We start from the raw sequence: 27,752 nt of genomic DNA, 5'->3' as shown, positions 1-27,752 counted from the left end.
ATTTGATAAATAGATATTTTACTTATTGTATTTAGTAGTCGTAACTTTGCAAGGCTTTAAACTCAGACAACCAATAATATTATTGTTTGTCTGAGCGTTAACAGTTAGACACATTCCTGGTAATCACGTGATCGTGCCAACGACTGCAGCGATTGACTGATCGCATGTTTAAAACTCCTGGTAAGGGGGAGAGAAAGAGGAAGAAAGAGGGGAGAGCGGGAGAAGTGGAGAAATAGAGAGCGAGGGGTTACCTCAGCTGACTGGTTGGAAGAATAAAGCTGGATTACCTGTAATGAACTAATTTGTATTCCTTTGGGTCGAATCTGGCATCTCTACGTGTAAGTGTTACTAACCAAGCGAGACGAAGTTCCCCGATCCCCGAACAGAAAGCACCTGTTCATTACTGTCCAAAAACAACGTCGACAAGAACAAACACCGCTTGCCACGTTTAATAAAAACCACAATTATTTCAAATAATTATTTAAACCAGTCTGTATATTAAAAAATATTTAATAGTAAAAATAGACAAATATTTACATTATTATATCGAAAATTGTAATACTGTATACAAAACATAGCTAACTATATACAACAAACATGATGTAATCTGACAGCAAACGGATCGGGGACTTGTCAGAAAGTGGCTCACGCCAAGCAATTTGACATGTATGACATCAAGTGTTCCGAATTGCGCTATATATATTTTATATTTACATTTTTCTTAGTTTATTCACGGCGATAGACTTCTTGACTAAACGTCTAACTTGTTTTCTAGACACTGCTTTTCCGATAGCCAAATCTACGTCCCCGCTCGGCGTAGTTGAAGTAGACGCAGAAACTCGTACACTGGGAGTTTTGACTGGACTTTTCGTTCCATGCGCCCTTCTTTTACCTCTGGCAGTAGTTGGTATGGGCATGGTGACAGGAAGTGACGTACGTTTCTTTCCACGTCCCGATGATAATGATGTTGACGTAGGGTGACAAACTGTACAGATGCCTGTTCGTGGACATACAGATCTGGATCTGGTCTGAGTACTGAAAGTGAATAGGATAGCAGATTTAGAAAACACGTAAAGTGATGATTGCACAAAACACAACATGTGACTCACAGAAGGGGTTTAAATAACAATGATGTAGACAATATAGCAAGTGTTCTCCAGTTCATGTCTTAATTTGTCTCGTTTTGTTTTTGGTTACTGTAAAGGGGGTAATTATTCACTGGGTTTTAATTTAGCTTATTTCGCTGACTGGGAAAATGCGCTAAATTAAAACCCAGTGAATATGTAAAATTTAGCATAGAACACATTATCTAAATGGCGAAACCGTGAATTTAAAACCCACTGAATATGCCTGAAATGGTAAATCAGGGAAATTTAAACCCAGTGAAAATTAGTCATTTTACAGTAGTTTTTCTCTCGACATTTTGAAGTTTAAATGCATACTTACCAATCTTTGTCGATGGAAATGACTCTTCTCTTTGCAGTGGCAATGGTGCGTGCCACTTTCTTGGCGGGTGATGGCGATCTAATGGTACTGAGTTTCCTCTTCCTGCTCGTTGATGTCGAGGCTTTTGAAGTACTCGCAGCGTCCTTACCCAGTGCAGTTTTAACATCCGCCATGCTTTTCAACTCGGCTATCTTTTTTGACCTAGCTGATGGTGCCGGTAAGTCACTGGAGCCTACCGTAAGAGCTTTGGCAGTTCTTTCTGCAAATAAGTTTAAAATGTCGGTATTACACATAGGTACTATGTTCTGTGTCAAATAATTAATTAGTAGGTTTGAAAATTAAAACGCCCAATTATGCTTTTTTTCTAATTATTATAATAATTTTTCAAATGATTACTTTTTTTGGCCAGCGTTTTCTCGACTCTATCCGCCATGGCATCTTCATCGACTTTTCCTCCTCTTGCACGATATTCATTCATCACTTCGTGGTTCACCTCCTCCATGAGTTGTTGTAAGGACATTTCTTCGCGAGCGCCACCAACGATGACTTTAGACAAAAACTTGGCATCTTTCAGTGCCACGTACTGACCGCCGGTCATGTGAGCGATGGCCATGAAGAAATCTTCAAATCTGTCCGAATACCGTCCACAGTTCACGCTGTATAGAGTGATATTCTTCTCGGCCATTTGACGAGAAATTTGCATTGGATCGTGACCGCTTGGACAACCTATAAAATACATTCTACATTTATATCGAATCCACAATTAGATGTTGTGTTATCGAAGAAATATTGACCATCAATACAAATCAATAAAGTGATCAGAAATTGAAGAATAAACAATCAAGCAAAATACTGGTGTATTCACCTTTTGGGAAACTGTCTCCGCTCGTTTCCAAACCATGTGGTGGCGCGTCAGCAATAACTATACACACTTTGGTCGCACCGGGGCGCCATTTCAAATTCAACGCCTTGTGGAGTCCGTCTGCTACAGCTTCCGGACCGTCACCACCTGTAATAGAAAGCATTAAAGTTTTAATTAAGAAATATATTTACATTAAACATATTCCTGATACAAACTGTAAAATACATTAAAACACAGCGGGACTATGTTTAAAACATTGTTTGCTCTCAATATCAAGTTGTTTAGCAGATTATTGTGTCACACATTACAGTTCTAAACGAGAGTATGTCTTGAATTAAATCAAATATTTATAATGATTCTGAGGGAGACGTTGTTATTCTCGTAAACCTGACACCGTCACACGAAAATCTCTGGAGAAGGCGCGTACGGTTCACGTACCTCCACTGGCACTCATTCCATTCATTTTCTTCTGCATCTCTTTCAAAGATGGCGTGAAATCCAACACACGTGTTACAAATGAACGGTCTTGAGGAGGATGGTCCCTGTATTCTACTAAGGCGAGACGGATATCGGACATCTCCTTGGCAACGATTTCGTCCACTATGCTCTGGATACTCTAGCAGTAGAAAGTAGAAAGAAACCGTTAAAAAGACGGAAGACGGAAAATAAGGCACTTATATATCTACATCTCACCAATATAATGTATAAATGTACAGAATTAAGCGCTGAGATTGGTATTCCGGGCAGTACCTGTTTGGCTTCGGTAATCCAGCTGCTCATGCTGCCAGTGCAATCCATAACGAATGCTAAATCCAACACAGATGCATCGTGTTGTTTTAACAACGGTTGGGGAACAAAATCTGGAACCTTAATCTTACCGGCTGGCATTTTAAATTATAATGTTAATTAAAAGTAACGGTAATTGTTTTGCCGTATTAGGGTACTCAATTCTCTATGTAGTTCGTTCAATGGTTTATTGACTTCTGCTTCGTTATTGGCAAATCACTCGCCTTTTATACGCCCCGTCTTACCTTTAAACCTATTGTGCGCACCATGTCTAGTGACGACTTGTTCAGTAAATTCCTAAATATAACACACTGACGTCACTCATTGAGACATGTTTTGACATGAACCGCTTATAGAGGGCGGGCTAGCAGTGAGTTTTCAGCTGACTCAGCTACGTTCTAATTCGGTGAACATGTCTTAGAACGTCCACATTTGTTGTCGTAAACACCCAGTTGTATATCGACGACTCGAATCATAATTGTGTTACTCGTACACGGCAGTGTTGTCAAAAGGCGCCACCAGTCGATACACTTCTACGACTTGTCTACGGTCGAGTAAAACGAATATCAATTGTAAAACGAAGACGGAATATTGGATTTGTTTCATTATCGGACAATTATCACAGAAGGAGCGAACAGTTGTGTTTCCTAATACCGATCTGAAACGTCTACAATTATCATAGAATTCAAGACCCCCAAACGAGGTCGATATTAGACAGTCCACAAGAGCTGCGTTGGACTCAAAGTCAGCCCCTACTTCATCCATACTTTCTGATATCAATAAAAAAAACTTCAACAATTATCATTTAATTATCCGAGAATTCAAAACTCCAAGAATTCCTTGGGCATGCCCGGACTATATGCTATCTTATTCTGATATTGATCTAAAACTTCGATAATTATCGGACAGTTATCCGAAAAGTCATACCCTACTCCCATGTTGTATTATTTCTACTATTCTAAAGACTCACTACATCGCAATTCAATTACATTACGTCACGTGACCACATTACACTAGACTTCCGACTGATTTCACAAAAACCATTGAGGTTATAGTTTGTACGTTTGAATTTTCACCACAAAATGAATGTAGGATTATACAGGGATAAGGGGTAAGTCGCATAGACACGATTATGACGTATATGGAGAAATTATATTACCATCCATTCACAATGTATCATCATTATTCGCAACGAATACATCTCTTGACACTAGAAATGGTCAAACCCTATTTTCAAATCATAGAAAGTCACTCCATGTTCAAACACATGGACGTGAGAAAAAGACTGATTTAGTCACGTTTAGTCGATTAACGCAATTGGTAACTTATATACAACATTTTTGTTCAATGCAGCTCTATAATATAAATATTATAGTTTGTTCTGGAACACTAACAAACATACAAAATATCGATCCTGCTGACTGGCGCAACTATTCTCTTTGCAGTCAACGTTGCGAATTGCACGTGTTACTTTCTCGTCGGGCGAGGATCACCTACTGGTATCGAGTTTCTCTTCCTGCTAGCTGCGAGCTTACACGGTGGTGTGAGTGGCACCCTCTGTCGATGTCTCCAACTTCACGGAACCGTCAGAAGAGTGCGCCACTCACGCCAACGTGTCAGATGGAAAAACGGCAGAAACCACATTTTCAAGGTTGGGTACGCAAAGCATAAATAGACTGGTTTTCCCGAGTATTTAGCCATGTTTCGGCCAAGAATAAGAATACTTTATTCAAGTTGTATTCGCTGAAATACATCTTCAATCTTTCCTGTCAACATTTTGGTACCTGGTTGTTTGAAACCCCTACCCCAAATCAGAAAGAAATAAACTCAAATTGCCTGCCCCTTTTCAGACAAACTGTGGATATTTGACACCCCTTTCCAGACAGTAAGGGAAAAGCAGGTTGGCTTTACAGAAAGAAAAATCTCCTGATTGTTGGATCACTCAAGCTCTAGAGACAGTCTTTGGGAAATGTGGACCCCTTTTCAGACAGAAATAAGGAAAAAAGGATACCCCTTTTTAGACAGACAGGGTACAATAACATACCCCTTTTCAGACAGAAGTGGTGAATGTGGGACCCATTTTGGCAGCACATATACATACCGGGCTTACCAGCCATGCAGTGGAGCGAGTAGGGCAAAAGAATTTCCACCGCTGATATACGAAGTACAATGATTTCTCGATACTCCATATGGATGTAAATGCAAAATTGGTGAAGCTCAGTGAGGACAAGGTAAACCGAGTTACAAAGTCGTGGGGCTAGATGTAGCATCTGTAAAATTTAAGAATTTATTATGGGTCTAATGTAAAACCTAAAAACGGTAATGGGGCGGGGGTCCACGGAGAATAACTACAAAATCGTGGAAAGTGTAATTTCAGTTCTGTTAGTTTTTGTTGTGAATGTATAACAAGTACTAGGCTTACAGAAAGACGAAGTTGATCACATCAAAAGCAGAACTCTTTTGCATCATTTTAAAACCAGAATTTGTATAACTTAGTAATACTGTCTTAGTAATAATGCCTAGACAAATAAGTATTAAAAAAACATTATAAGTATATACTCCTAAAACTGTATATTTTGCTGGAAATGCTTTCTTTAAAAGTTTCAAATAGAGGCCACTGTGCCAGATTGTCAAATGCTTCATGCAAGTCAATATTACAGCCAAAACAAAGTCAGCTTGGACGTTCAGTTGTGAGACATGACAAAATAAACGGTGCCAGCGATAGATTTCGAGTATGAAAGAACAAAATAAACGAAATCAAAGGCGCCGACCACGCGCGTCGGAAATAAATAGAACGCGTTGCGACGAGAAATCTCACCTGTATCTTTCACTCACGCAAATGCACACACGCATGCTATTTCCGTATACTGAATACGTTGGCAACGGAAGGGACAAGTTTAAATAATCTTTGTATTAACACAACTTGAAAGCAACAGTCTGACAGTGAATATTAGTATATGTTTATAAATTATCAAACTAAACATTCAATGAAGCGGACTGCGACGGTTAAGACGAAAAGACAAGGCTAAGACGAAAAACATGTGACAGTACGATTATGCTCGCCTACTAGCTACACGCCCGGGAACTACACGTTCAAGTATCCAACTTGACAAAACATGTTTACTATCAGCAATAATTTCTAGTACTGGCTGGATAATTGCGTATTATCAGTTGACATCAGACATATAACTGTACAGAATTTTTTGAACAATGTCTCAAATTTCCGAAAGAATATTCAAATAAGTTGGGATGAATATGAATTGAATGTCCATCTTTTGAAAAATCAGCTAAACAGTTCACCACCACGATTATGGTGAATTGTCGAGTTATCAACGAAGACGAGTGGACGTCTCCGGTCATGAGCTGGCTGGTTCGAATTTATCCACTTTTACAGTGATGAATATTGCGTTCGAGTTACTAGTCATTACAAGCCTGATTTACATTTTTCTTGTGGTGTTTTTCGTCAATGTATTAAATATAAGTGCGTTGGGAAATAGCATAATTATATTGCGTCAGTGAAAGAGGCTGGTGAGACTGTAGCACAACGCGTTCTATTTATTACCAACGCGCGTGGTCGGCGCCTCTGATTGCGTTTATTTTGTATTTTTATTTTCAAAATGTATCACTGGCTGCGTTTTTTTTTTTATTACGTCTCGCAACTGAACGTCCAAGCTGACCTTGTTTTGGCTGTATACATGTACAAATCACCAGTTAGATTTATTTGGCAGCGCGCTAGGGGGTCATTTTACGCGAGCTCTGTAACCGGAAAGGTCAACGAAACATTAAGGAAGTGTCAGAAGTTGGATGTAGTGTGAAAACAATTTCGGTATCAGTCTCTGACGTGAATTGATTACGACAAGTATTTCCTTGTGTATTGGTGACCATTTTGTTACACCAAATGCACCAGAATTTTGATAGTATGTGAACAAACTAGAACTCAAAACTTGAATGCTACGACGACAACGGCGGCGCTCGAGATTACTCTGTGAAAAAGTTCTTTTTTGTGTGCTTTGATCGCTTTGGTATTCGTTCACTATTCTTACTAGAACCAAGATGTCGTCGTGGTGGAAAATAGGAGGTAGGTTTGACTCTGGAATTGGACTCGTGTGGCTAAATATAACCACGGAACCCAGGAACTATAATCAACTGTAATACGCAGTCTCTATGAGCGGGGGGGGGGGGGGGTATCGGCTGGTATCTAGTGCAAGAAATAGATATTATTATTATATATTATAGATATTATCTGTCTATTTCTTACACTAGATACCAGCCGATTACCCCCCCCCCCCGCGCTCATAGGGAGTGCGTACAGTTGATCATAGTTCCTGGGCTCCCTGTGATATAACGTCAAATTCAAATTGTACTCGACGACGGTCGTCTTTGCACGTTATACATTACAAGTCCCTGGTATACTAGTAGTTCACGCAGAGGGCACGTTCTGCGTTTGGCATGAAACATTACTAAAATTAATTGCCTATTGTTTTTAAAGGATATTTACCAATAGTTTCATATTTCAAAACGCTTATATTTAGAAATTTTGATTGTTGGCTGTTGTCGGATACTGATATGCTGTCTTCGTCAGTGTGCCTTATGATTTTGTAGGAAGCCTGAGTCAAACCCCCAAAAAATTGGTAGGGACAGCTTGTTGACTACATGTACTTAGGAGACTTTAAAAAATAAATAAAGATTGTATGTAGTTGGAGGGAACCACTGAAGGAAACTGTATTTGAGTAAATTTGTATCTATTAACTTATAATATAGAAGATAAAAATGGTCATGATACACATCAAAACAGCAAAGAGCCATAAGTTTTATTTTAAAAAATGAAATACGTTTTCTTCAGAATATAAAAAAGCCAATCACAGAGAATAATTTTGCTAAGTTTCAGTGGATTTCTGTCCCAAAAAATGTGGGCTAAGAGCATTCTTGACAGCATTGAATAATAGTCACTGTGTTTTCAGTGAAATGTTCACTGCTCATAAAAAAAAATAGCCATTTTTCTTATTGAAATGTAATTTGTACATTTGTCTCCTGTGAAAGTAGAGCAATGTACAGTACTGTAAACCGTTTAATTTTCAGTGATAACAATTTTCACGTTTAAAGAATCCTAAAAGCATTCGTGAAAACAAGAAATGCGAGACAAGTCACTGACACTCAGTGTTGTAGGACCCAAAAGAAATTTTCCCTGCTAGAAATTCATGAAAATTTATCTTATAAAATTAAAGTGGTCTGCAGTATGTGCTTTCCATGGTTTGTGAGATCTCTTCAATAAATGTATAGCATCAGAGGTCAGCCTATTATCCATGCAGAGGTATTGTAACAGTGACTAACTGTGGACCACTTGGCCAGTTAACTGCATGCTAAAATCACACATCCAAATGATGGACACTACTTTACATAAACACCATAATCTAATCTAAGCAACCAATCTAATTTACAGTCAATAGCTGAGCTGTGTTTGCCTCAATTCTAGGCTAATGATTGAAACCAAGGATGGGTTAAACATTACTGCAAATTTATTATTGTTCGATTCAGAATTTTTTGCTTGCATATTAAAAAAAAGAAATGTTTGCACCAATGTATATTCTTATTCTAAATCTTCAATTTGAAATGATCAATATTTTGATTTTCGCCTTTTTTTTTCTGCTTTTATTATATTATTTTTCTGTTCCCTGTTTTTTACCCGCAACATTGCACTCTTTGTTCAGTAGTGTATATGTATAGTTGAATTTACCTGTAGTACCTTTAAACTATAGTCAGCCCCAACGAATAAAATTATCGTTTTAACTAGCATGCCTAGATTCTATTTTGGATCTCACTATAAATTTAGCATAACATAATGTAAACATTCATGTTTTGGTCTCGCCAAATGTGCAATTGTAACAACATTATCTTCTTAACCCGTTGAATGGCATTTTCAAGTATTTTTTGCTTTTTTTTTAGCTCCGCTGTCAACGTAGTTGACAGAGTGGAGCTGTTCATTTCACTGATTATCCATCATTGTCAACTTTACATTTTTGACTACTTCTTCAAAACGTCAAGTTCACTTGCTGGTTGGTCCTCTTTCAGATTTGTTCATTTCGTGATTTAATTTTGAATATTTTTGGTAAATAGTACTATTTTCGACTTAAAAATGACTAACCCGATTACACCTTAGGTCAGATTTGTTGATTTTGTGACAATACCTTCAATTTTCTAATTTTAGTTATTATTTTTGTCATTCTTTGCAAAAAATTTTATTTTCAACTTCTTGTCAAAAATGGGTAGCCTAATTGCTTTAATATTTTATATGCAGACTCCTTGGGTAACCCTTTGACAGATTTGTTCATTTTGTGATGACATGTCTGATTTTCTAATTTTAGTGAATATTTTAGTAATTTTTGGTAAAAAATGCTATTTTCAAAATTACAATGTACACAATAGAGCTATATCTGCCAAGAGACTTCTTGTTTGATAATTCTCAACCGAATAGACAAAGTTTCTGTTGGCCACATATCTGGATCACAATTTTAAAATGTAAAAATATAAAAAATATTATGTGCATTTTAATTTGTAAATGATGCCATCTGGCATTCAAAAGGTTTTCAAATTTCAAATCTTTGATTAGGATAAGATCATTTGTTTACCATACTGACTGATAATAAAAAAAAATGTACTTTTATCAATTTTTGAATAAAAAAGGCAGAAAATGCATTCGCTTATGCACGTATTATTTGTTTAGTCTCAAACTTTGTACTACTGTACATGTATTGTTGTTTGAGTATATATCACTCATTTGTGCATGCAGTTACTCTATATAAAGTTGCTGGTATATGTACCTGAACACAGTGTCATCATTCTTTTATCTTTTATCAAATCACTCACTCAGGTCAGCCTCAATACAAACTACATTTGATGAATAGTTATAATTTAAAACAAAATGAGGATCCAAGATTAGCTATAAGAATACTCCCTTCTGTCCTATTCTACAAAATGACTGTCAAAATGTTGCTGTCAAAAAAGTTTTTTCTCTTCTAATTACATTGGTATTATGTAAACTAACTTGAAACTTTCTGACTCTGTTGTCTTCCTGTGCAATGTACCTTGTAGGCTGGTTTATCAATTCACATTAAATAAATATATATGTGTTGTTTTTGTTGTAAAAAATAATTAAAAATAAAACATTAAAATAAAAAAAATAAAAAAAAATATATGTGTATCAAGTGTCAAAAATGTATTACTATTATGGCTAGGTAAATTTGGTACACTTTCAATAAAGAAATACTGATACAAAAGGTATTTCTGCTTCATCAGCTGTCATAGGGTAGTATTATAACTCCCATGGGAATTAGACTTTCTCTATAATAAATAATAAACGGTAATCAGTCAGCCGAGTATTTATGGTAAAACAATGAATATTTCAAATGGGTGAATATTAAAGTGATTAAAGAACAACAAAAAAGAAGAAGATTGAATTATGAATGTTTTTCTGTAGATCCTACAGAGAGTCACCAGTAGGTTTGTACAAGTTAGCTGTTGGCTGGCTTTCTGTATTTTAGTCAATGTATGAGATATAGAATGGTCATGTTCAAGAAGCCTGTGAATTGCTGCTGTGCCATTACTATAAAGGTATAACATGGCCATAGCTAGTTGCCATGGAACAGTTAATATTCGTTTTTTTTGGCAATATGTAATGGGTGTGTGTAAATAAACTTTTATTTTATTCAATAATAAAGTTAAGGTCAACTGCTTGTCCTAGATTGAGGACATCGTTATAATTAGGTTATAGATTAGTCACAGGTCATATAGGTGCTTGTTGTAATATTTTTTTTTCGTCTACTCTGACTGGTGTTCTATCTGTGATCCCTACAAAAATAAATAACCACACCCAGATATATGCGTGTCCATAGTACAATGTAAATGTTTCTTTATGTTGTCACTGAAATTAGGCCAAACTCATAAGGAGTGAACCATTTTTGTTGTTACTAGAGGGAGGGAGGGAAGGAATGGGAGGGGCTTGAATCATAGATAAAAAATGTACATAAAAAAAGGAAAGGTGTATCTGTGAGTTATAAAATATTAAAAAAATACTGTGTCTATCTCTGATAACAAGCATAAAATCAAAGAAAGCTTTGAAAGAACTCCCATGTGCTGAGAGTATTGGAGACACAATGTGACATTAAAAATAATTCGAAACTACTTGTACTTGAGATATTGATGGAAAAGCTGAAAACTAATTATGCAAATCAAAAAATTAATATAAACACATTTGAGTGTAAAACTAATGAAGTCTCCACGCACTGTAACAAACCATCTATGTACCAAATTTTATTGAAATGTGATTAGAACCAAAAAATTATGAATTATGTTAATTAGGGAATTAATATGGACAGATTTTAATCCCAAACTAATTCATTAAATGTGATGATTAGTACTCGAAATATCAGTGGAAAATCTGAAAATTAATTATGCAAATTAGGTAATTAATATGCACAATTATTTACCCTAAAACTAATCAGGTCTCTGCAAATTAGGTGATTCATATGCACAAATATTCATCCCAAAACAATCACTCTGCATAGTCCTTGAGTATCTATGTACCAAGTTCCATTGAAATGTAATGCTTACTACTTGAAATATCAAAAGCTGAAAATTAATTAATTATGCAAATTATGTAATTAATATGTACTTATATTACCTTAAAAATTATCAGGTCTGTGATGTGTCCTATGACATCTATGTACCAAGTTTCATTGAAATGTACTTGAGATATCAGTGGAAAAACCGAAAATTGACTAATCATTATGCAAATTAGGTAATTAATATGCATGTTTCCATAGACCACAATGAAAACACATTTTCTCATAAATGAAAAAACACTAAAATATTGTCAAAACTTTCAGACATCAAATGGTACCTTGTATTGTAAGACACTATATATCGTTTTTCACCATATGTTACCTGAAAAAATTTTGAGATATATCCTTCCCATTGCTCTAAAACAAAACATGATATAAAATATATAAAAATAAAGAAAATGACAATATATTTATTTTTTTGTAGCTTTCTACCTTAGGTAATCAGAAAGCTAGTGCCTGAAAGTAAATGTTGTTTTACAAAAGAAAAAAATAATAATTTAAGCTACTGCCCCCTGCCTATTTATGAAGCAATGCAATGTTAACAGAACCACACATTTCATTTCTCTAGATAAAAAAGAACCAGTAGACTATGCTAAAATTCCACTCACCAGTAACCAAGGAGACGATAGTGAAGATGAAGAACTGTTCAATGGAGATGCTGGCCAGTCCTTGCATAAGGTCAGAATTGACGATGGATCAGCATTGCACAATGGATACAGAAAAAAAAATGAAACTGATTTTAAACAAGACCATAAACTGTCTCTTCAGAAAAAACTGTGTTTGGTTTTCGCTCTCCTCCTTGGAATTACTATTGTGATTTTCTTCTACTTCTCTATTCCCTGTTCGAAATCTCAAGACAATTGGGCAGTGACGTTTGAGAAGACTGGTAAGTCAGGCTTTTGATATTTTTCTATACTGAACAGAAATGATAAAACATGCAAGAGGTTGTTGCTCCAGTTTTGTGATCAGAAGTTACCAGTACTGAACATCAAATAAGAAGTACCCTCAGACCATGAGACTTTGATTAAATATACTGCAAAAAAAAGAGCTCTCATTTGGCGTGTCAAAAACACTGCAAAATTTGTATGAAAGAGAAATCAACATTGTCGGACTAGCAACAGTATTTTCAATTGTGGAAAGTTGATCTATAGAAAGATGGTCACAAAACCATGTCATGTTAAGTCTCGCACATAAAATTTGTAACAGATTACCGGTAGCATAGTGGTTGTTGCATTTGATCAGACTCTTGATCAGTTGAACACCAAAACATGCGCCCTGAATGAATATTCCACAGGCTCAGTGGAAAGGTCAAATCCACTGGATGAGAATCATTCACTTATAAATGCATGTATTGATTAAGGTCTGATGCCAAGATAGCACATTAAATTGTCATAATGCCAGATGATAGGAAGTTGGTCACATAGACCCGTTACATACCGTAGTCTCAAACATGGAATATGGTTTCTGTGGCAAATTGCATCAACTCCTACACTTTGTACCCCCAAAAAAAAGTGAGCCAAAAAAAAAATGGGACACAGTATAACAGTATTGTTTCTTGCTCCAGTACTAACTTTTAACAGTTTTCCAAATCAGTTAAAAAAAATGATAATATATATAATTATAACTTTATTTATTTTAGAAAAAATATACTAGACATGGCATTATAACATCTACCGGTACATATGATTTTATTGGTAACCCAGAATAAAAATGTGCACAGGTGTACGGATACATAATACATAATCAACTTTTTATGTGTGAAATAGGAACTGAAAGCTGTGTCAGACTTTATGATGTTAATAATGATGGAGTAGTTGATATGATATTTGGTGTCACTATTGAAACTGGTCCTCAGACAGAAGAAGAAATGGAAGTATTTTGTAAAGAACGTGGTGGTAAGTTTGTTCCTACATTATTGGATATTCCTGAACTAAGCAGTGTCAGTGCTGTATGTATATGTTATTATGTGTAGCTCACATCAGTGACATGTATGATACTAGTTCCATATTTGCTTCATTATAAACGTACTTCTAATAAAAGCATATAACCCAAAAATCAATCATTAAAATATTACTCATTTTTACCATAAAAATGTTTTAGTAGTTTACATATGTATATGCGCTACTAATAGAGCAAATATGGTTAAAGGTTTTTTTTAGTCTATTTCCATAACTTCATCTATTAAAGCAGTAAAGACTTTGGTATTCACCTGGTGTACTATCTCACTTCTTGTATAACCAATTTTTGAAAGCATGATATTATGATATCACACTTACCAATGACCCGGAATGATACTTTCATGAAGACCAAATGACATAATATGTTGATGATGACATCACACTTTTATGACATGATTTTTATGACCTCATAATTACATATTTCATAGCTGTTATTAATGGCATTGCTTCTTTTTAATAGATTTGACACCTCCATGCGGTGGTAAAATGATAGCTTTAGATGGCAAGAATGGAGCTGAATTGTGGAGATTAACCACAGACCATGAGATATTTGAAATCAGTTGTGGTAATATTGATATCAACCAAGATGGTATTATGGATTGTATTGGGGGTGGCAGAGGAGGTTCATTTTTTGCTGTCAATCCTAAAACAGGTAAAAATTATATATTTCGCCACCACTCATTCATCTTTTTATTGTTTTTCTAATGAGTAATTTTAATGATAATCCATTGTTTATAGAACATTTTTTAATGATAATGTTTTTTCTTACAAAAAAAATGATGTTGCATAATTACATGTTCTTCTAAATTGTGTTCCTGAAATATGTACAAAAATAAACCATGGCTTTCATTAAATATAAGCTATGCAATGCAAAATACATTTAAACTTTAACCTAACTTATTCACCAATCTTTTGGGGGCAATTTGCTGTGATGTTTATTTTGGACCAGTATGACAGGATAATGGCAATAAATTCTGATGCAAAATTTTGTGATTGAGAATGAAGCAGATATGAAATATAAGTAACATGGTGGTAAAAGAATTAACTTTATTTTTGTTATTATGTGGTTATTAGGGGAACAGTGGACACAATGATATGGGAGAGTATAAAACTCTAAAAAAGAAGTTTTGTGGCTCTATCTCACTCTAGCAAGATTCTGGCTGCCATTTGCATCCTGGGTCTATTCAACAAACTGGTTTTAGAGTCAACTGACCACTGTTTGTCTTGAAGCTAATGGTCTAATTAGGTTTTTAATACTTGATGTGGTTGATATTTATTTTAATCAGGTGAAATTTTATGGAAAGCAGATAAGAATGTGACAAATAATCACTGGAACTATTATCAGCCACAGATTATACCAGACTTGGATTCTGACGGTGTACCTGATATTGTAGTAACACATGGTGGTGATTTCACATACAGTGATGAGGTGAGAATTTTTTTGATATGTTTCATGGTGAGGTAGGATATAAATGCACAGGCATAATTTGGACTTTTGGCAGCTGATTCAGTTTATTTAAATGTAGCTTCCGTACATGTGGGTCAGGATAAGTGGTATAAAACTGGAATATTACACAGCGCCCTCTATCAGCTATTCAGACCTCTCTGATTGTAATCTCACCAAGCTCCCGGGATGTTTACCCATTCCAAAAATGGGTGAGCATGTTCAGTACACAAAACACATGGAAAGGGTTTTCAATTCAGCATGTAATTTGTGTTATGTTACGTCAGGTTTACCAAACCAACCATTTTCAGAAAAAAAGGTAAAAAGGTTTTGATATTAAACAAACAAAAAATCATAAAAATGTTACATGTTGAGGCCCCTGGACTTATGATTGAGAAGTATGGTACAATAAAATATCATAATGTTTTATACCAGACTGTAATGATTTCACTAATTGTCAAGTGTCCATATTGAAGGGAAGCATGTATCAAAATTTTAATTTACGTGTACATTTACAGAATGGTTTCAAAAAGTTTTTCTGATCTTTGAAAGAATATGAAAAAATAGGATTTACAATCAGTTGGTCTTGAAAATAAGTATGAAAAAATTATATTCATAACCCTGTGCTTAGCCCATATTTTCAAAATTGGGTATCGCACATGCCTCATTTCGAGTGAGAGCCCTGACTTATCTATGATTGATAACTGCTTTATTTTCAATGCTACTAACTTTCATGAATTTAGGATTTCATGGCATTTGAGAAGACAAAATGTCTCAAAAGTCTTGTTGCAATTTCCATTGACTTGCGAAAATTGTTTATGTATGACTAAGTCTAGCAATTTGAATCTACAAATTGACCTGTTCAATATAATTATAATAATACCTTTTATTGCATCCTTAGAATTAATACATTCTATATGCAGATTTGTTAAATTACCAAAAAAGACTGTCAAGAAGATTTTATTCTGATGCTATTTCCTCTTTCAGGATACAGAACGTCTGACCAATTTCATAGTACTAGTATCTGGGGCAAGTGGTAACAGTTTTGGATTTATGGAGGTACCTGATCACCATGAGACATATAGTCCCCCTGTACTGTACACCCAAACTGATGGCTCTATTTATGTATTATTTGGTTCTGGAGGAGAGACCATACAAGGTATGTCAGTCTTTGTCATCATCTTTTAACACATACCCCCGGTACTCAGGTTTGAAAAGCTATCTTGTGCAAGCTTATTACAGCTAGTCTTTCTTTTGAAGTTACATTCTAACATCATTCTTAAAGCTTTATTACCGGTACTTGGGATTCTCGTGTGAATTGTTGGGAATATGTGTACTGAATGACCAAATTTCAATGATATTCAGTGTATTGTCAATTGTTTCAGCTTTCTGTTTGTTTGGTTATCCGAACGTCATTTTCTAATGCTTCTGAATTACATGTATGTTCAAACATGCCTAAATCTATCAAAATGTGTTTCTGTTTGGAATTACCGTGGCTAAATCAACAAAAGATGAATCATCAAATATTTCTCCACATTCATAGCATATAAAATAAAATTGAGTCACAAAATAATTTCAAGACCTCAATAAAGATATAGAAATGATCTCAAAATGCAATATTACGTTACTTCAACACTGGTTCAGTTTCACTTTTTAGTCAGATCATATCTCAGTATAACATTTATTTAAAAGTATTCTGACACCATGTATGTCATAGTGAAACAAATTTACTCAATTTGTTTACATTTTTAATGCTATTGAAAATTTGCATAGAAACAACCTATTGGAATAATACATGAAACATACATACTGCAAAGTTGACATACTGGTACATGTACCCTCTCTTTTCTTTGTTATATTCACAGGTTCACTTTGGGCAATATCTTTGAAGGATTTATACCATAATATTGTAACCACGTCGACTGACCCACTTACTGGAGACTACAAACAATGGGGAAAATCAACAAAACAGGAAAAAGGTTTCATTGAACTTCTTAGGTAAAAACATATTCAAATAAATAATTTTTGATGAGTGCTTGGTAAAGAGGATAATTTTTCTAGTTTAAATTTAAAATAATGTGCCTGATTTCAATTTCCTGGCTCGAGTTAAACTGTAATATATAAAGGATCACAAATTTACAAAATTTCTTGGAAGTCTGCTGGGTTTATACCAGTTTTAAAAACTGTTAATAGTTTCTTGGTAGTATATGGCATTCCATCTGCTTTTTAAGCTACTTAGAGCCATGTAGAAAAGTTTGAATAGAAATAAGACATTCATGGCTTTGAAAGCTAATTGCTTTATTTAAAAAAAAAGTACTAAATATTTTTTGTAAATTTTTAGATTGGCTACTTATTTTGAAAAGTGGTAGCCACAGGAAAAAAATGTTAGTCTGTGCACCTTGGGCTACTGTTAATTTTGAGTGCCTGGATATAGGTTTTCTGTACGTGTAAGTTAGTAGAAATACATATTCCAATATCCTCTGTAGTTTCAAAGTACAAAAGTCTACTGTGTCATTTTCAGTGATTATATAGAAATGGAGCAAGTTTATTATGTCAAAGGTGATAAAAAGTAATATACAAAATAGAAGAGTATGAGTTTATGTAATTGACCTAGCTTTTAAAAAATTAGTCTCAGCGCGATGTATCACACTAATCTACAGAAATTCATTTAATGAAAAGTAGTGACAATACACTTATTGAATACTATTGGAGTATTTTATTTACAGTTCTTTTAAGAATTGATTTGTAATATTGACATTTTGTTCTATTTCACAACTTTTCATTTATTATTATATTGCTATTAACTAAAAGAAATTTGAATTTCAATGGATTCAATAAAAATTTCAATTCATTAAAAAAAAAATTCCACTGAAAACAAATCTTAAAGCTTGTGTTTGCATCTTTACTATATGTATTGTAGAAGTGAGACCAATTCTGGTGTAATGGTGCCTGTAGTAATTGCTGATATGAATAATGATGGCATAGATGATATTATAGTATCTTTATTTGATGCCACTGTTACAGTACTGGATGGGCAAACACTGGAAATAATCTGGACAACAGATTCTAGATTTCAAGGATTACAGTTCTATACGTAAGCTGACCTCAAGTTTTTTTCTGAAAAGTTTTTGTCTGCTATGTTTTTTTTTAATTGTGTTTGACAGAGGAAATGGTATTCATGAAGATAGATTCCCTTGGCAATATTCCTAGGAACATTGCTGTCATGTTTGTTACTAAAAATACAGAGGTGTTTTTTGTAAACCCAACAACGAGAAACAATTGGGATTTAAATTTGTTATTTACCTTTGAATTTTTTATCGAAAAAACCAAATCTGTAATCACAATGCTAAAAAATCTTCCAAGGGCTCCTACCAAAATATAGAAGACAATATAACTTTAAACCATGGTTCCTGGTGTATAAAAGTAACAACTGACAATGACCAGATTTCAGTCTGCAAATCTCACAGCATGGCAATGTATCTGATTGGGGTGCTTTGAAAAGAATCAGAATCAGAATGCATGAAATACTTTATTTCTCTATTGTATACAATCATGAACGTCATAGAATACAATTTCAATGTTAGTCTACTAGTTGGGCAAGATTTAAGAAAAAGTGTGAACAACACTTTAACCATGGTGAAAAAGGTAAAAATTCTGTACTATATTTTCTTTTCCAGCACTCCAGCTCTAGGATATTTTAATGATGATGATGTTTTGGATCTCATGATTTCTATGAGTTATGGTAAATACCCAGTGTATAATCTAACTATGGTAAGAATCTCTTTCATTCTAAGCATGCATACTGGAGATTTCTGAGCATCCAACCATTGTCAAGCATGCAACAAAGAGTAGTGTTAATATACCAAAGTCACATTTATAAATGTTAAACTTTGGATGAATTCTGTTATACTGCTTGCATTTGACTGGGTCTGGTTGCTACTTGGATACATAGAACAATCATTCTATGATGCTGTCGTGATGGCAAGTTTGTCACTCAACTCTATCATTATAAAAATGTATATTTACTTTTTTTGGCAAAGGTCTCCTAAAAAGTTCATTTTTCACTATGCTATTCATGCTTATTATCTAAAATCAAATTTATAAATTTCTTTTTTGAGTTTAGAAAATTGATAAAGTTATCAGTTTTCAAAAGTAACATTTTCAACTTTGTTCGCAATACATGCATTGATTAATTCTTTGAGAAAACAAATTGGTACCAAAATGAGTTGTTGTATTTGCATTATAAATATCAGTATATATATATTTTCGAGTAGCATTCCTATAGTATTTTTGCATATCTTACATGAAAAGTTCTTCAATTTACATGTAATTACAGTTAACTGAACATATAAGGGACTAAAGAAAATCACTCTGAAATCTGATTCAGTCTGAAATCTAGAATGTATGCAGAAAGATAACAATAATGATATCAGGTCACATCTGTTTCACTGTATAATCCTTTCTTCATTTGTTATCAGCATGTTGTCCTTGATGGTGAAAATGGTGATATTTTGTGGAATCTCAAGTCATCCAAAAGTACATGGTCTTCACCCTTGACTTTGCAAACTGGTAATCACAAAGATGCATTTTTGTTTTGGGTACAAGGTCGTCAAGGCAACATTATTGACTATGAGTTGGTATGTATTGATTTTCCTTATTATTCAAATTGCAACAGAAGCATACAAAATTTCTTTTTTGTTAGGATGAACGGTAGCCTGACAAGGTCAAGTGATTTGCGCCCTCTGTGGTGCTTCAAATGCAACACACGCCTGACAGAATGATGTCACCTCCTGACGATACTTTGAACATCAGATAGTGACAGCCATCAAAGAGTAACAATTCACAGCAGAGTTTATTTGTTTGCTGACATAATGTACGATAAGGTGCTGGCAAATTTTCGCCTATTGTTTATCATCTTGTTGAAAACTGATTTTTGTCAACAATACAAACATGGCTTTGATTGACAGTGTTAACATGACCACGAAAATGAATATTCATTGAAAGTCAATGCAAGGAGGCGTGAACTTTGACGAGACATGCACTATTCTGTCAGGCATTGGTAGGGTCTGATGCCGTTCGACCGGTGAGGGCGCCACATGTCAAACTAGGTGGACAGTAGTCACAATCTATTTCTGTTGCTAAAATGATCAAAACTAAATTGTCACATTAATAATTTGTATCTACCGGTAATCATTGCTAAAAATCACACAATCTAGCCTAGAAAATAATAAAATGTCTCCAGTTGTGGAGCAGACAGTGTTTGTTTTGTTCTGCAAATGTGGTATGTGACAGAGGTTTGACGCATCACATAAAACATCTGTAAGGCATTAATGTACATGCATAATAGTCCAATTTACATTTACTATTTAGAAGGACTCTATCGGGAGAGTACGAAGACATGGGGGCAAAGAAGAGGCTGAAGAAAATGACGACGATGATAAAGACAGTGATCCAGATATCCATGAACAAGACTGTGATGTACCTGAAGCAGAGTTCATAAGTGAAATGTTATTAATGAATCGTAATACAATTAGAAATCCTATCAGGGTTGTGCAGGAGAATTCTGTCAAACATATGTATAGTAAGTAAACCATCACTGTCTTGCATCTGAATAATGGTTTGGTGATCATCTTTTGTGGCAAACAGACGCCATTTCTGTGCATGCTTCCAAGGATTTGAAGTTGTAAAAACCGCTAAACTTTGTTGAAATCTTTAACATTGTGGTTAATTGAGTAGTTGTGGTCTTCGCAAGTTATGTGTGTCAGAACTTGTTGCCTAGGGGCTACTTTATTTATCTGGATAACCTAAAATACTGTCATACAATGCTTTGGAGCATGTTCAACACAACTAGCCTAAAAAGTATGAAATGTTCATGTTCAAAGTTTGTTACAAATGTTAAGAATCATCATCTAAATTTATAAGACACCTCCCCCTGGCCTGGCCCTGAATAGACAGGTATAGGAGAATGTGTGTTCATCACAAACAATCCTACAAGGAATGCTTCACATTGAATTTTGCTTTATTAAAGAAGCCCATGACATGTTGATGACACTCTAACATGCTGAAAAGTCAAATGCAACCAAATTTATGAAACTACTCTGTAATAATCAGCTATTTTCCAAAAAAACATCTGACCTAGATATTGTGTGATTACCATGAATTGTTGCATTTGATATGTTGCATTATATTACTTCACTACAAACAAAATATATTCAATAATACAACTTTTATGCAGAGAGTAATTATTTATTTTACACTTTAGTTTGACTGCAATCAACTGAATAGTTATTGTGTACAGTCGGTGAATGAAAGATTCTGTGAAGTGTAGCCTAGCATTGAGAAATTTGTTAATGATGCATGGTTTGTTTTTGTAGGTGTCAAATACAGTAATGTATTAGGTATGGGCCAGGAAGATATGGATAAAATGAGACTGAAAATGCAGAATTCCACTGATGAACAAAAAATGAACATGACTATAAAAATGATAAACCAAGTCAAGGCTTTATCGGAGTCAGATGAACGGATAGTGACTGATGTCATGAACCATATTTCTGAGGAAGACCTGGCTAAACTGAAGAATCATGTCATGGAATTCTTGGGTGGAGTTTTGAAATCGGGAGATGATATCTACACAGTGATGACTCATCATGTAATGCACCATGTCCTGCACATGGAAGAAAGCCATGGTGGTGATGGGGACATGCCTTCGTCATCGGCGGAGGGAGAACCTGATTCTCACCCAGAGGGAATGCCGAATGAACATGGACATGGTCATGCACATAATGATGATATGCCAATGGGAGGTGAACATGGTCATAATGACGATGATATGCCAATGGCTGGTCAGCACAGTCATGATGACGATATGCCAATGGGGGCAGGTGAACACCATGATGATGATGATGATGATATGCCAATGGCGGGTCAGCACAGTCATGACGATATGCCAATGGGAGGAGGTAAACACCATGATGATGATATGCCAATGGTTGGTCAGCACAGTCATGATGACGATATGCCAATGGGAGGAGGTAAACACCATGGTGATGATGATGATGATGATGATATGCCAATGGCATCCCCGGAGAACACAGATTCCGACAGTATGCCAATGCAGCCAGGAAAAATGCCCATTGATGAAGATAATATACCAATGAACTCTGAAGCCAAGCCAGATCTACAGGAACCTGCACCAGAACCATCGAGCACAGTCTTGACTCCACGCATAAATGGGACTGACATTAATTCCATAAAACTGAATTCTTCCAACACTAATAATACTGCAGCACCACCACTGATCTCAGAGAAACACACAACACCAAAGTTGCTTCATCGTTACAAGAAACCACTTCCGGCATATCCACATAGATTACCCTACACCAAATACAAACTACCAGGACACTCACGACATGCAAGACATGGTGGTAGTGAAGAAGAACATGGTGATATGGGAGAAATGGAAGAAACCATCTCTGAGATAATTGTTAATCCTAATGGTGCAATGTGTGCTAGAATGGTCATGGATATTAAACCTACAGGTAAGCTTGCTCTTTAACAATACACATCACTAGAAATTACTCAGAATACTGGCATATTCATACTCGCTGGATACTGCTTTTTGCTATTAACAATGTTGGACCCTATTATTAAAATCGCCCAATAGCTCAAAAGTAGTTGAAAGGCAATGTTCTACAGATGCTGTTATGGTGAGAATCATTGATGATTACTCTACGTATTAAAGTGTTCATTCTTCTCACAGGAAATTTCCTTAGTTAACCAAGGATTATTTAGTTCGGCTGTAAAACTGACATAGGCTCATTGTTCACTAGCAACACTACTACTTACAAAATGCACTCTGCGCCACCATCTTTGTTACCTCGATCAGAATCCTCCTTGTAACCCAGCATGCATGAGACATGTCACAACGTGCATTATGTCACCTTAGGGCAGCGTTTTTCCAGAGGTCAGGGTTCACTTTTTCTTCGATCTATTTACAGTTTTCACTTGGTTTTTTTTTTAATTTTTGGTAATTAGTGTCACTGGCGAGTGAGTAGTAAAAACTGCAAAAAAATGCAGTGCAGCAAATCGGGATAGATCTTCCCGACGTACACTGCATTTGTGAGCATCACAGAACCGTGATGCTTTAGAGCCCTGGGGAGAACACTGTTAGGCAGTGAATAAATGTATCAATGCACAAGGTCACATGCATGATGTAATTTTGATGTTTTATAGTAGTGATCTTATACAAGTACATTTTTTAAGTAAGGTATTGTACCTCAGACATTATAATAAATTGCAAATGTTCAACAGTGCCCTCTAAGGCTTTTTTTGGCTTCTCTTGGCTTCTCTTGTCAGGTAGTGCTTGATGTAACTTGCTGTTTTTAAAGATCCAAATTAAAATGAAATGAAATGCATAGTTGCAATTGTCAAAATTCAAACATCTGTCTCTGAAAGAGATTGGCATTAGACACATAATTGAAATTGTTTGATGTAATAATAAATTATCGGTAGCTATAAATGTTCTGTGGGTGTATAAAAGGAAAGATGGTGACCAGATTTCAGTATGCAAAACATGTTTTGAACCCCTAGTACGGTTTTGTAGCAACTCAGTGCTCGAACCGGGCAGAGAAGCAATTGACCTGACCATCCGGGCCGACAAAATTTGACAGCCGGGGGATGACTATCGACTGTGGATCGTGTCCTGTAATTTGGTTCTTGGCGAGAAGCCCGATTCGTGTCTTTAGCACAACTTGATTGTCCATAAAGAGGCGGTACATCGTCTGAGGAGGACAATGCCCCCAGTTTTTACCAACGCCTACCTGAGGCAAGGGCCAGTAGGAAGACTATTTTCTACGTCAAAAATTTGAGTGGTGCTGATCGGAGAGGCTCAAAGGGCAGTGCGCTTAGAGTGGACAACACAACCGTCAAAACCCAGTTGGGCGGTTCCCTTGTACGGGGTCTCGGATTATGGAAAGCAGTAAATAGTCTCCTAATAATAGGACAATCGGCTAGTTTTGTTCCCAAAGTGTTCTCAATGGTGGGGACAAGGCCGACCTGTATCCAACGATCGCTGCGAAGGACAAACCCACTTTGTCAAACAGGTGGACGAAGGAGTCTGCTACATGGCCAATAGAGGGATTGTATGGATCAATCTCCCTTCTGCTACGCCAATCAGTGTATGCTTGCAACTAGAAATGTAGGCAGCGTTGGTGGAATCCCTGTTTGCCCTAGCCAGGATGTTGGCAGCCCGCTCAGATAAACCTTTCGTATGTGCGGGTCTACTGAGCCTGTAAGTGATACTCGCTGGACTCGTTGGTAGTGCGCCGTCCGATTGGGACAGCAGGTCCGGTAAGTCCGGAAGCACTACTATTGTTTCGACTAGTATTTCCATCAGAAGTGAAAACTAGGCCTTGGATGGCCAATTGGGTGCGACCAATGACAATATGCAGGTGTGCATCTGTCGAAGTTTTCTCCGGTGCCCGTCGAACTAACAGGAAGGGAGGAAAGGCCTACCCAACTAAGTGGGTTCACAGGGTTAGCAAAGCGACCCTGGCCCAGGCTCCTGCTTTCAGTTCGAGCCGGTTGATATGGTGGTCCTGAAACTAATGCGGGGGCCATATCCTAGGGCTTGTTCGTCCAATAGATGCGCTCCCCAACATTGGAGGGAGGCATCTGTTACCAGAGTCATACCTGCGGCGAGTGGGTCCAAGGGGGCCGAGGTTGGCCAGTGACGACCACCAGGGCTTCCTTCACTTGGTTTGAAAACAAAACCCGCCTATCTAGTCCCCATAGGAGAGCTCGGCAAGCGTTATACCGGGCGACTGCGTAGTGCGGCCTGGGGAACCACCCTTCGAACCGAGGTCACCAATCCGATGCTCCGCATTAGTTCTCGGAGGGACACTGAGGGAATGCTGACTAGGCGTTCGGCTAGGCTGCTTAGCGCTAAGCAACACGCTTGAAATAGCTATACCAAGCTTACCTCTGTGTCAAACTCCAGGAACACCAACTGTGCATTGGGTCGAGATGGGACTTGACAATTTACTAACGAGCCCAACTGGTGAAGTAAATTCTGTGTTAGCCTGACGTGTTTGGCTAATAACCCCTTGTCCGGGTTGTGTAGTAACCAGTCGTCTAGGTAAGGATTGAGGTGTACCAACATTTGGTGAAGCAGCTGCACTACCCGTTTCATCACTCTGGTGAGCACGTAGGGCGTTGTCTATAACCCAAACGGGGGGCACTCAAATTCAATACTTGGCCCAGCTGGGCGATTCGAAGGATGGCAACTTGCTGGGTGCATTGGTATGTGCTGGTAGGCCCTGCTTAAGTCTAGTGGGGCTAGCCAGTCGAAATGTCTTCATGCGGAACCGATCGAAGAGCATATACAGACTCAGTCTGCCTAGGTCCACAACTGGACGCCTGCCACCTGTAGATTTGGTACTACGAACACACTTGGGTAGAAGCCTGGACTTAATGCCGGCTAATCTACCCTGTGTAGGTGCCCTTTTCCAGCAAACTGCTACTTCCTGCCTGATTGCTTCCGCCTTGCGGGAGTCCCCTGGCAGTGCCCAATAGGGGGAGACACTGACAGGGGCAATGGAGATTTCAGCGGTATCCCGTTACAGAATGTCACCACCTGGAAAGGTCCAGGGATCGGTCACCCGCTGTCTCTAAACCAGACTACACCAGCGCAATCTGTGTACGACAGGGATATGTGGCCATGGGTTCGGCGGGTGCTCTCTTCTCACGTGAGGTGAGTTTCCCCAGGGCCTGCGGTAGTCACTAAGTTGTGACCTGACCACTCGCCAAACACATGCCTGTCCCCACGGTCACAGAGTTAAGCCTCAAACATGCTACCCCCACTGCCAGGGTGGACGACCATCCAAGGAGGGGGAGGAGCCACCACCTGACCCCTTCCTCCCTGGGGCGCGCCGCTACTCTTCCCTCCCATGGAAGGGTATGAGCGCTTGCTTCCTGGCAGACTCTGGCTAGCGGATGACTCCCTAGGGCGTTGTGTTTTCTGTGCTTGGGGTGACCTCCGCTTACCCCTGGCAGGGCCAACTGGCTAGCGGATTTGATCTGAACCCTCTGGTTCATTACACTCCGAAGCTCCGAGACTGTACCCACCATTCTCCGAACAAAGAGGGTAGAAGATGTCCAGTCTGCGTGACTAAGGTGGGGACGTACCCCCCGACTCAGTTTGCCGACGAAAACACACACGTCTAAGGTCGCATCTCGTTGCACAGTAGTGGCCCTGGCCAAGAGAGCCAGGTGACACTAGGGGATGTCGCACGTAGATGTGCAGTGGCCCACCAGTAAATGTGTTGCCTGGTCTAGGAGGCTGGTTCGTTCTGCCTCTGGGCGTGCACAATAATGCACTCAAGCAACTCTGCCCTCAGGCCGTGATGGATCATCTCAGATTGAGCTGGCGAGAACGCCCATGGAACACGGCCGTCCCCCTTTACCCGATTTGCCCAACGGAAACTAGTGTTGAATGCATTAATAAACTAGGGTATGGATGTGCCGTTTCTGAAAAATTTCCCTTTCAGAATTTTCTCTTGTCATTTGAATGTACATGTACTTTTTAAAATACAATATTTTTCAGGCGCTGTCGGTATGGTTGATGGTCAGCTCAACTATTTCTTCTTAGAAAACTGGATTGCTTATTACAGAGATTTTGGTGGATCAATCAAGGGTGGCGACTATAAAGTTATTGCGAGAAAAATTAATCTAAATACAGCTATTCAACAAAAAGACACTATCAAACTGGACAAACATCTTTCAATCGGAGAAAGCATACACAGTGTGGATACCATGGATGAATCAGAAGAATCTTTTTCATTCTTACCTAATGGGTTGCAGAGTTGGTTATCATACATGGGAGGAAATGGTGATGGACATTTCAAACATGTATAATTATGTCTGCAGCATTCTGTCGCACAGCACATCCTTAACATTTCTATCCAAAGCATAAGCTTATTTCTACAGTACCCAAATCTCTATTTTGTGAAGCATTCGTATTATATTAGCTTATGCTGTAATGGTTGAAATATTCCTTAAAATTTAATAGCACATTAGACTAAATATTTTTATACGCCAGAGATCAATTGAAATAGCCAGTACAAATTTATACCTTGTTCACCTGGGGGTGTTTATCCTCGTCAATCAAACTGCTTCAACTGACAGCAGTTTTAATAAAGCAATATTTTTTTTCAATTTGGTTACAGAATTTGACAAAACCTTGATGAATCATTCCAAGATGAGTTTTATTTCTACACTCTTGTAATGCTACATTTTTTAATAAAATTTATGCGATTTTAAAAAGTGTAGTTGTTATCACTTTGAAAGTACAGAAATTGAATGTGCCATGATTGCATGTATTCACACCAGTGGAACAAAGTGTTCTGGCAGTCATCCACACCAACAGTATGTTCAGTATTTAATTATATACATTACATCTTGCTACAAAATAGTAATGCCCAACTATCAGATACACCAAAATGGAATTACAGAAATTCTAGGATATGGTCATGTTGAACTTTGAGAGGTTCTTGTCGCTTTGCTGTTGGGAGACTTGCCTATACCATTACCGGTATTGCTCATGTTGGGTACAAGCGTTCCTCAGATTTAATCATAGAATG

The 27,752-nt window shown here is 37.1% G+C and overlaps 2 protein-coding genes across 2 annotated transcripts; one reads left to right on the top strand and one right to left on the bottom strand.

Moving 5' to 3' along the window:
* Window positions 1-492: 492 nt before the first annotated feature.
* LOC100379025 (uncharacterized) lies at window positions 493-3,299 on the bottom strand. Its single transcript, XM_085502909.1, has 6 exons — window positions 3,059-3,299; window positions 2,747-2,924; window positions 2,312-2,455; window positions 1,843-2,172; window positions 1,447-1,705; window positions 493-1,035 (listed from the first exon to the last, which is right to left on the bottom strand). Exons 1-6 carry the CDS (start codon window positions 3,194-3,196, stop codon window positions 711-713), a joined length of 1,374 nt encoding a protein of 457 aa, XP_085359035.1. The 5' UTR covers window positions 3,197-3,299; the 3' UTR covers window positions 493-710.
* A 3,519-nt stretch (window positions 3,300-6,818) lies between these two features.
* Window positions 6,819-27,435, top strand: LOC102807881 (uncharacterized). Its single transcript, XM_006820241.3, has 13 exons — window positions 6,819-7,172; window positions 12,281-12,598; window positions 13,479-13,607; window positions 14,131-14,322; window positions 14,957-15,099; window positions 16,102-16,273; window positions 16,980-17,112; window positions 18,035-18,208; window positions 18,792-18,885; window positions 19,593-19,751; window positions 20,485-20,695; window positions 21,489-22,652; window positions 26,717-27,435. The coding sequence occupies exons 1-13, from the start codon at window positions 7,148-7,150 to the stop codon at window positions 27,025-27,027; spliced, it is 3,225 nt and encodes a 1,074-aa protein (XP_006820304.3). The 5' UTR covers window positions 6,819-7,147; the 3' UTR covers window positions 27,028-27,435.
* The last annotated feature ends 317 nt before the right edge of the window (window positions 27,436-27,752 follow it).

The sequence above is a fragment of the Saccoglossus kowalevskii genome, chromosome 8, assembly GCF_978046115.1.
Source record: "Saccoglossus kowalevskii chromosome 8, keSacKowa6.1, whole genome shotgun sequence".
Classification (NCBI taxonomy): domain Eukaryota; kingdom Metazoa; phylum Hemichordata; class Enteropneusta; family Harrimaniidae; genus Saccoglossus; species Saccoglossus kowalevskii.
Note: the sequence above shows the minus strand (reverse complement) of the source record. Positions and strands in the feature narration are given on the sequence as shown.

Coding starts and splice junctions, on each gene's coding strand:
- LOC100379025 (XM_085502909.1), bottom strand. CDS start 3,196: ATGCCAGCCGGTAAGATTAAGGTTCCAGATTTTGTTCCCCAACCGTTG. Junction 2,925..3,058: donor GGATTACCGAAGCCAAACAG/GTACTGCCCGGA, acceptor TTCTACTGCTAG/AGTATCCAGAGCATAGTGGA. Junction 1,706..1,842: donor GAAAACGCTGGCCAAAAAAA/GTAATCATTTGA, acceptor ACTTATTTGCAG/AAAGAACTGCCAAAGCTCTT.
- LOC102807881 (XM_006820241.3), top strand. CDS start 7,148: ATGTCGTCGTGGTGGAAAATAGGAG. Junction 17,113..18,034: donor GGTTTCATTGAACTTCTTAG/GTAAAAACATAT, acceptor TATGTATTGTAG/AAGTGAGACCAATTCTGGTG. Junction 18,209..18,791: donor CAAGGATTACAGTTCTATAC/GTAAGCTGACCT, acceptor TTTCTTTTCCAG/CACTCCAGCTCTAGGATATT.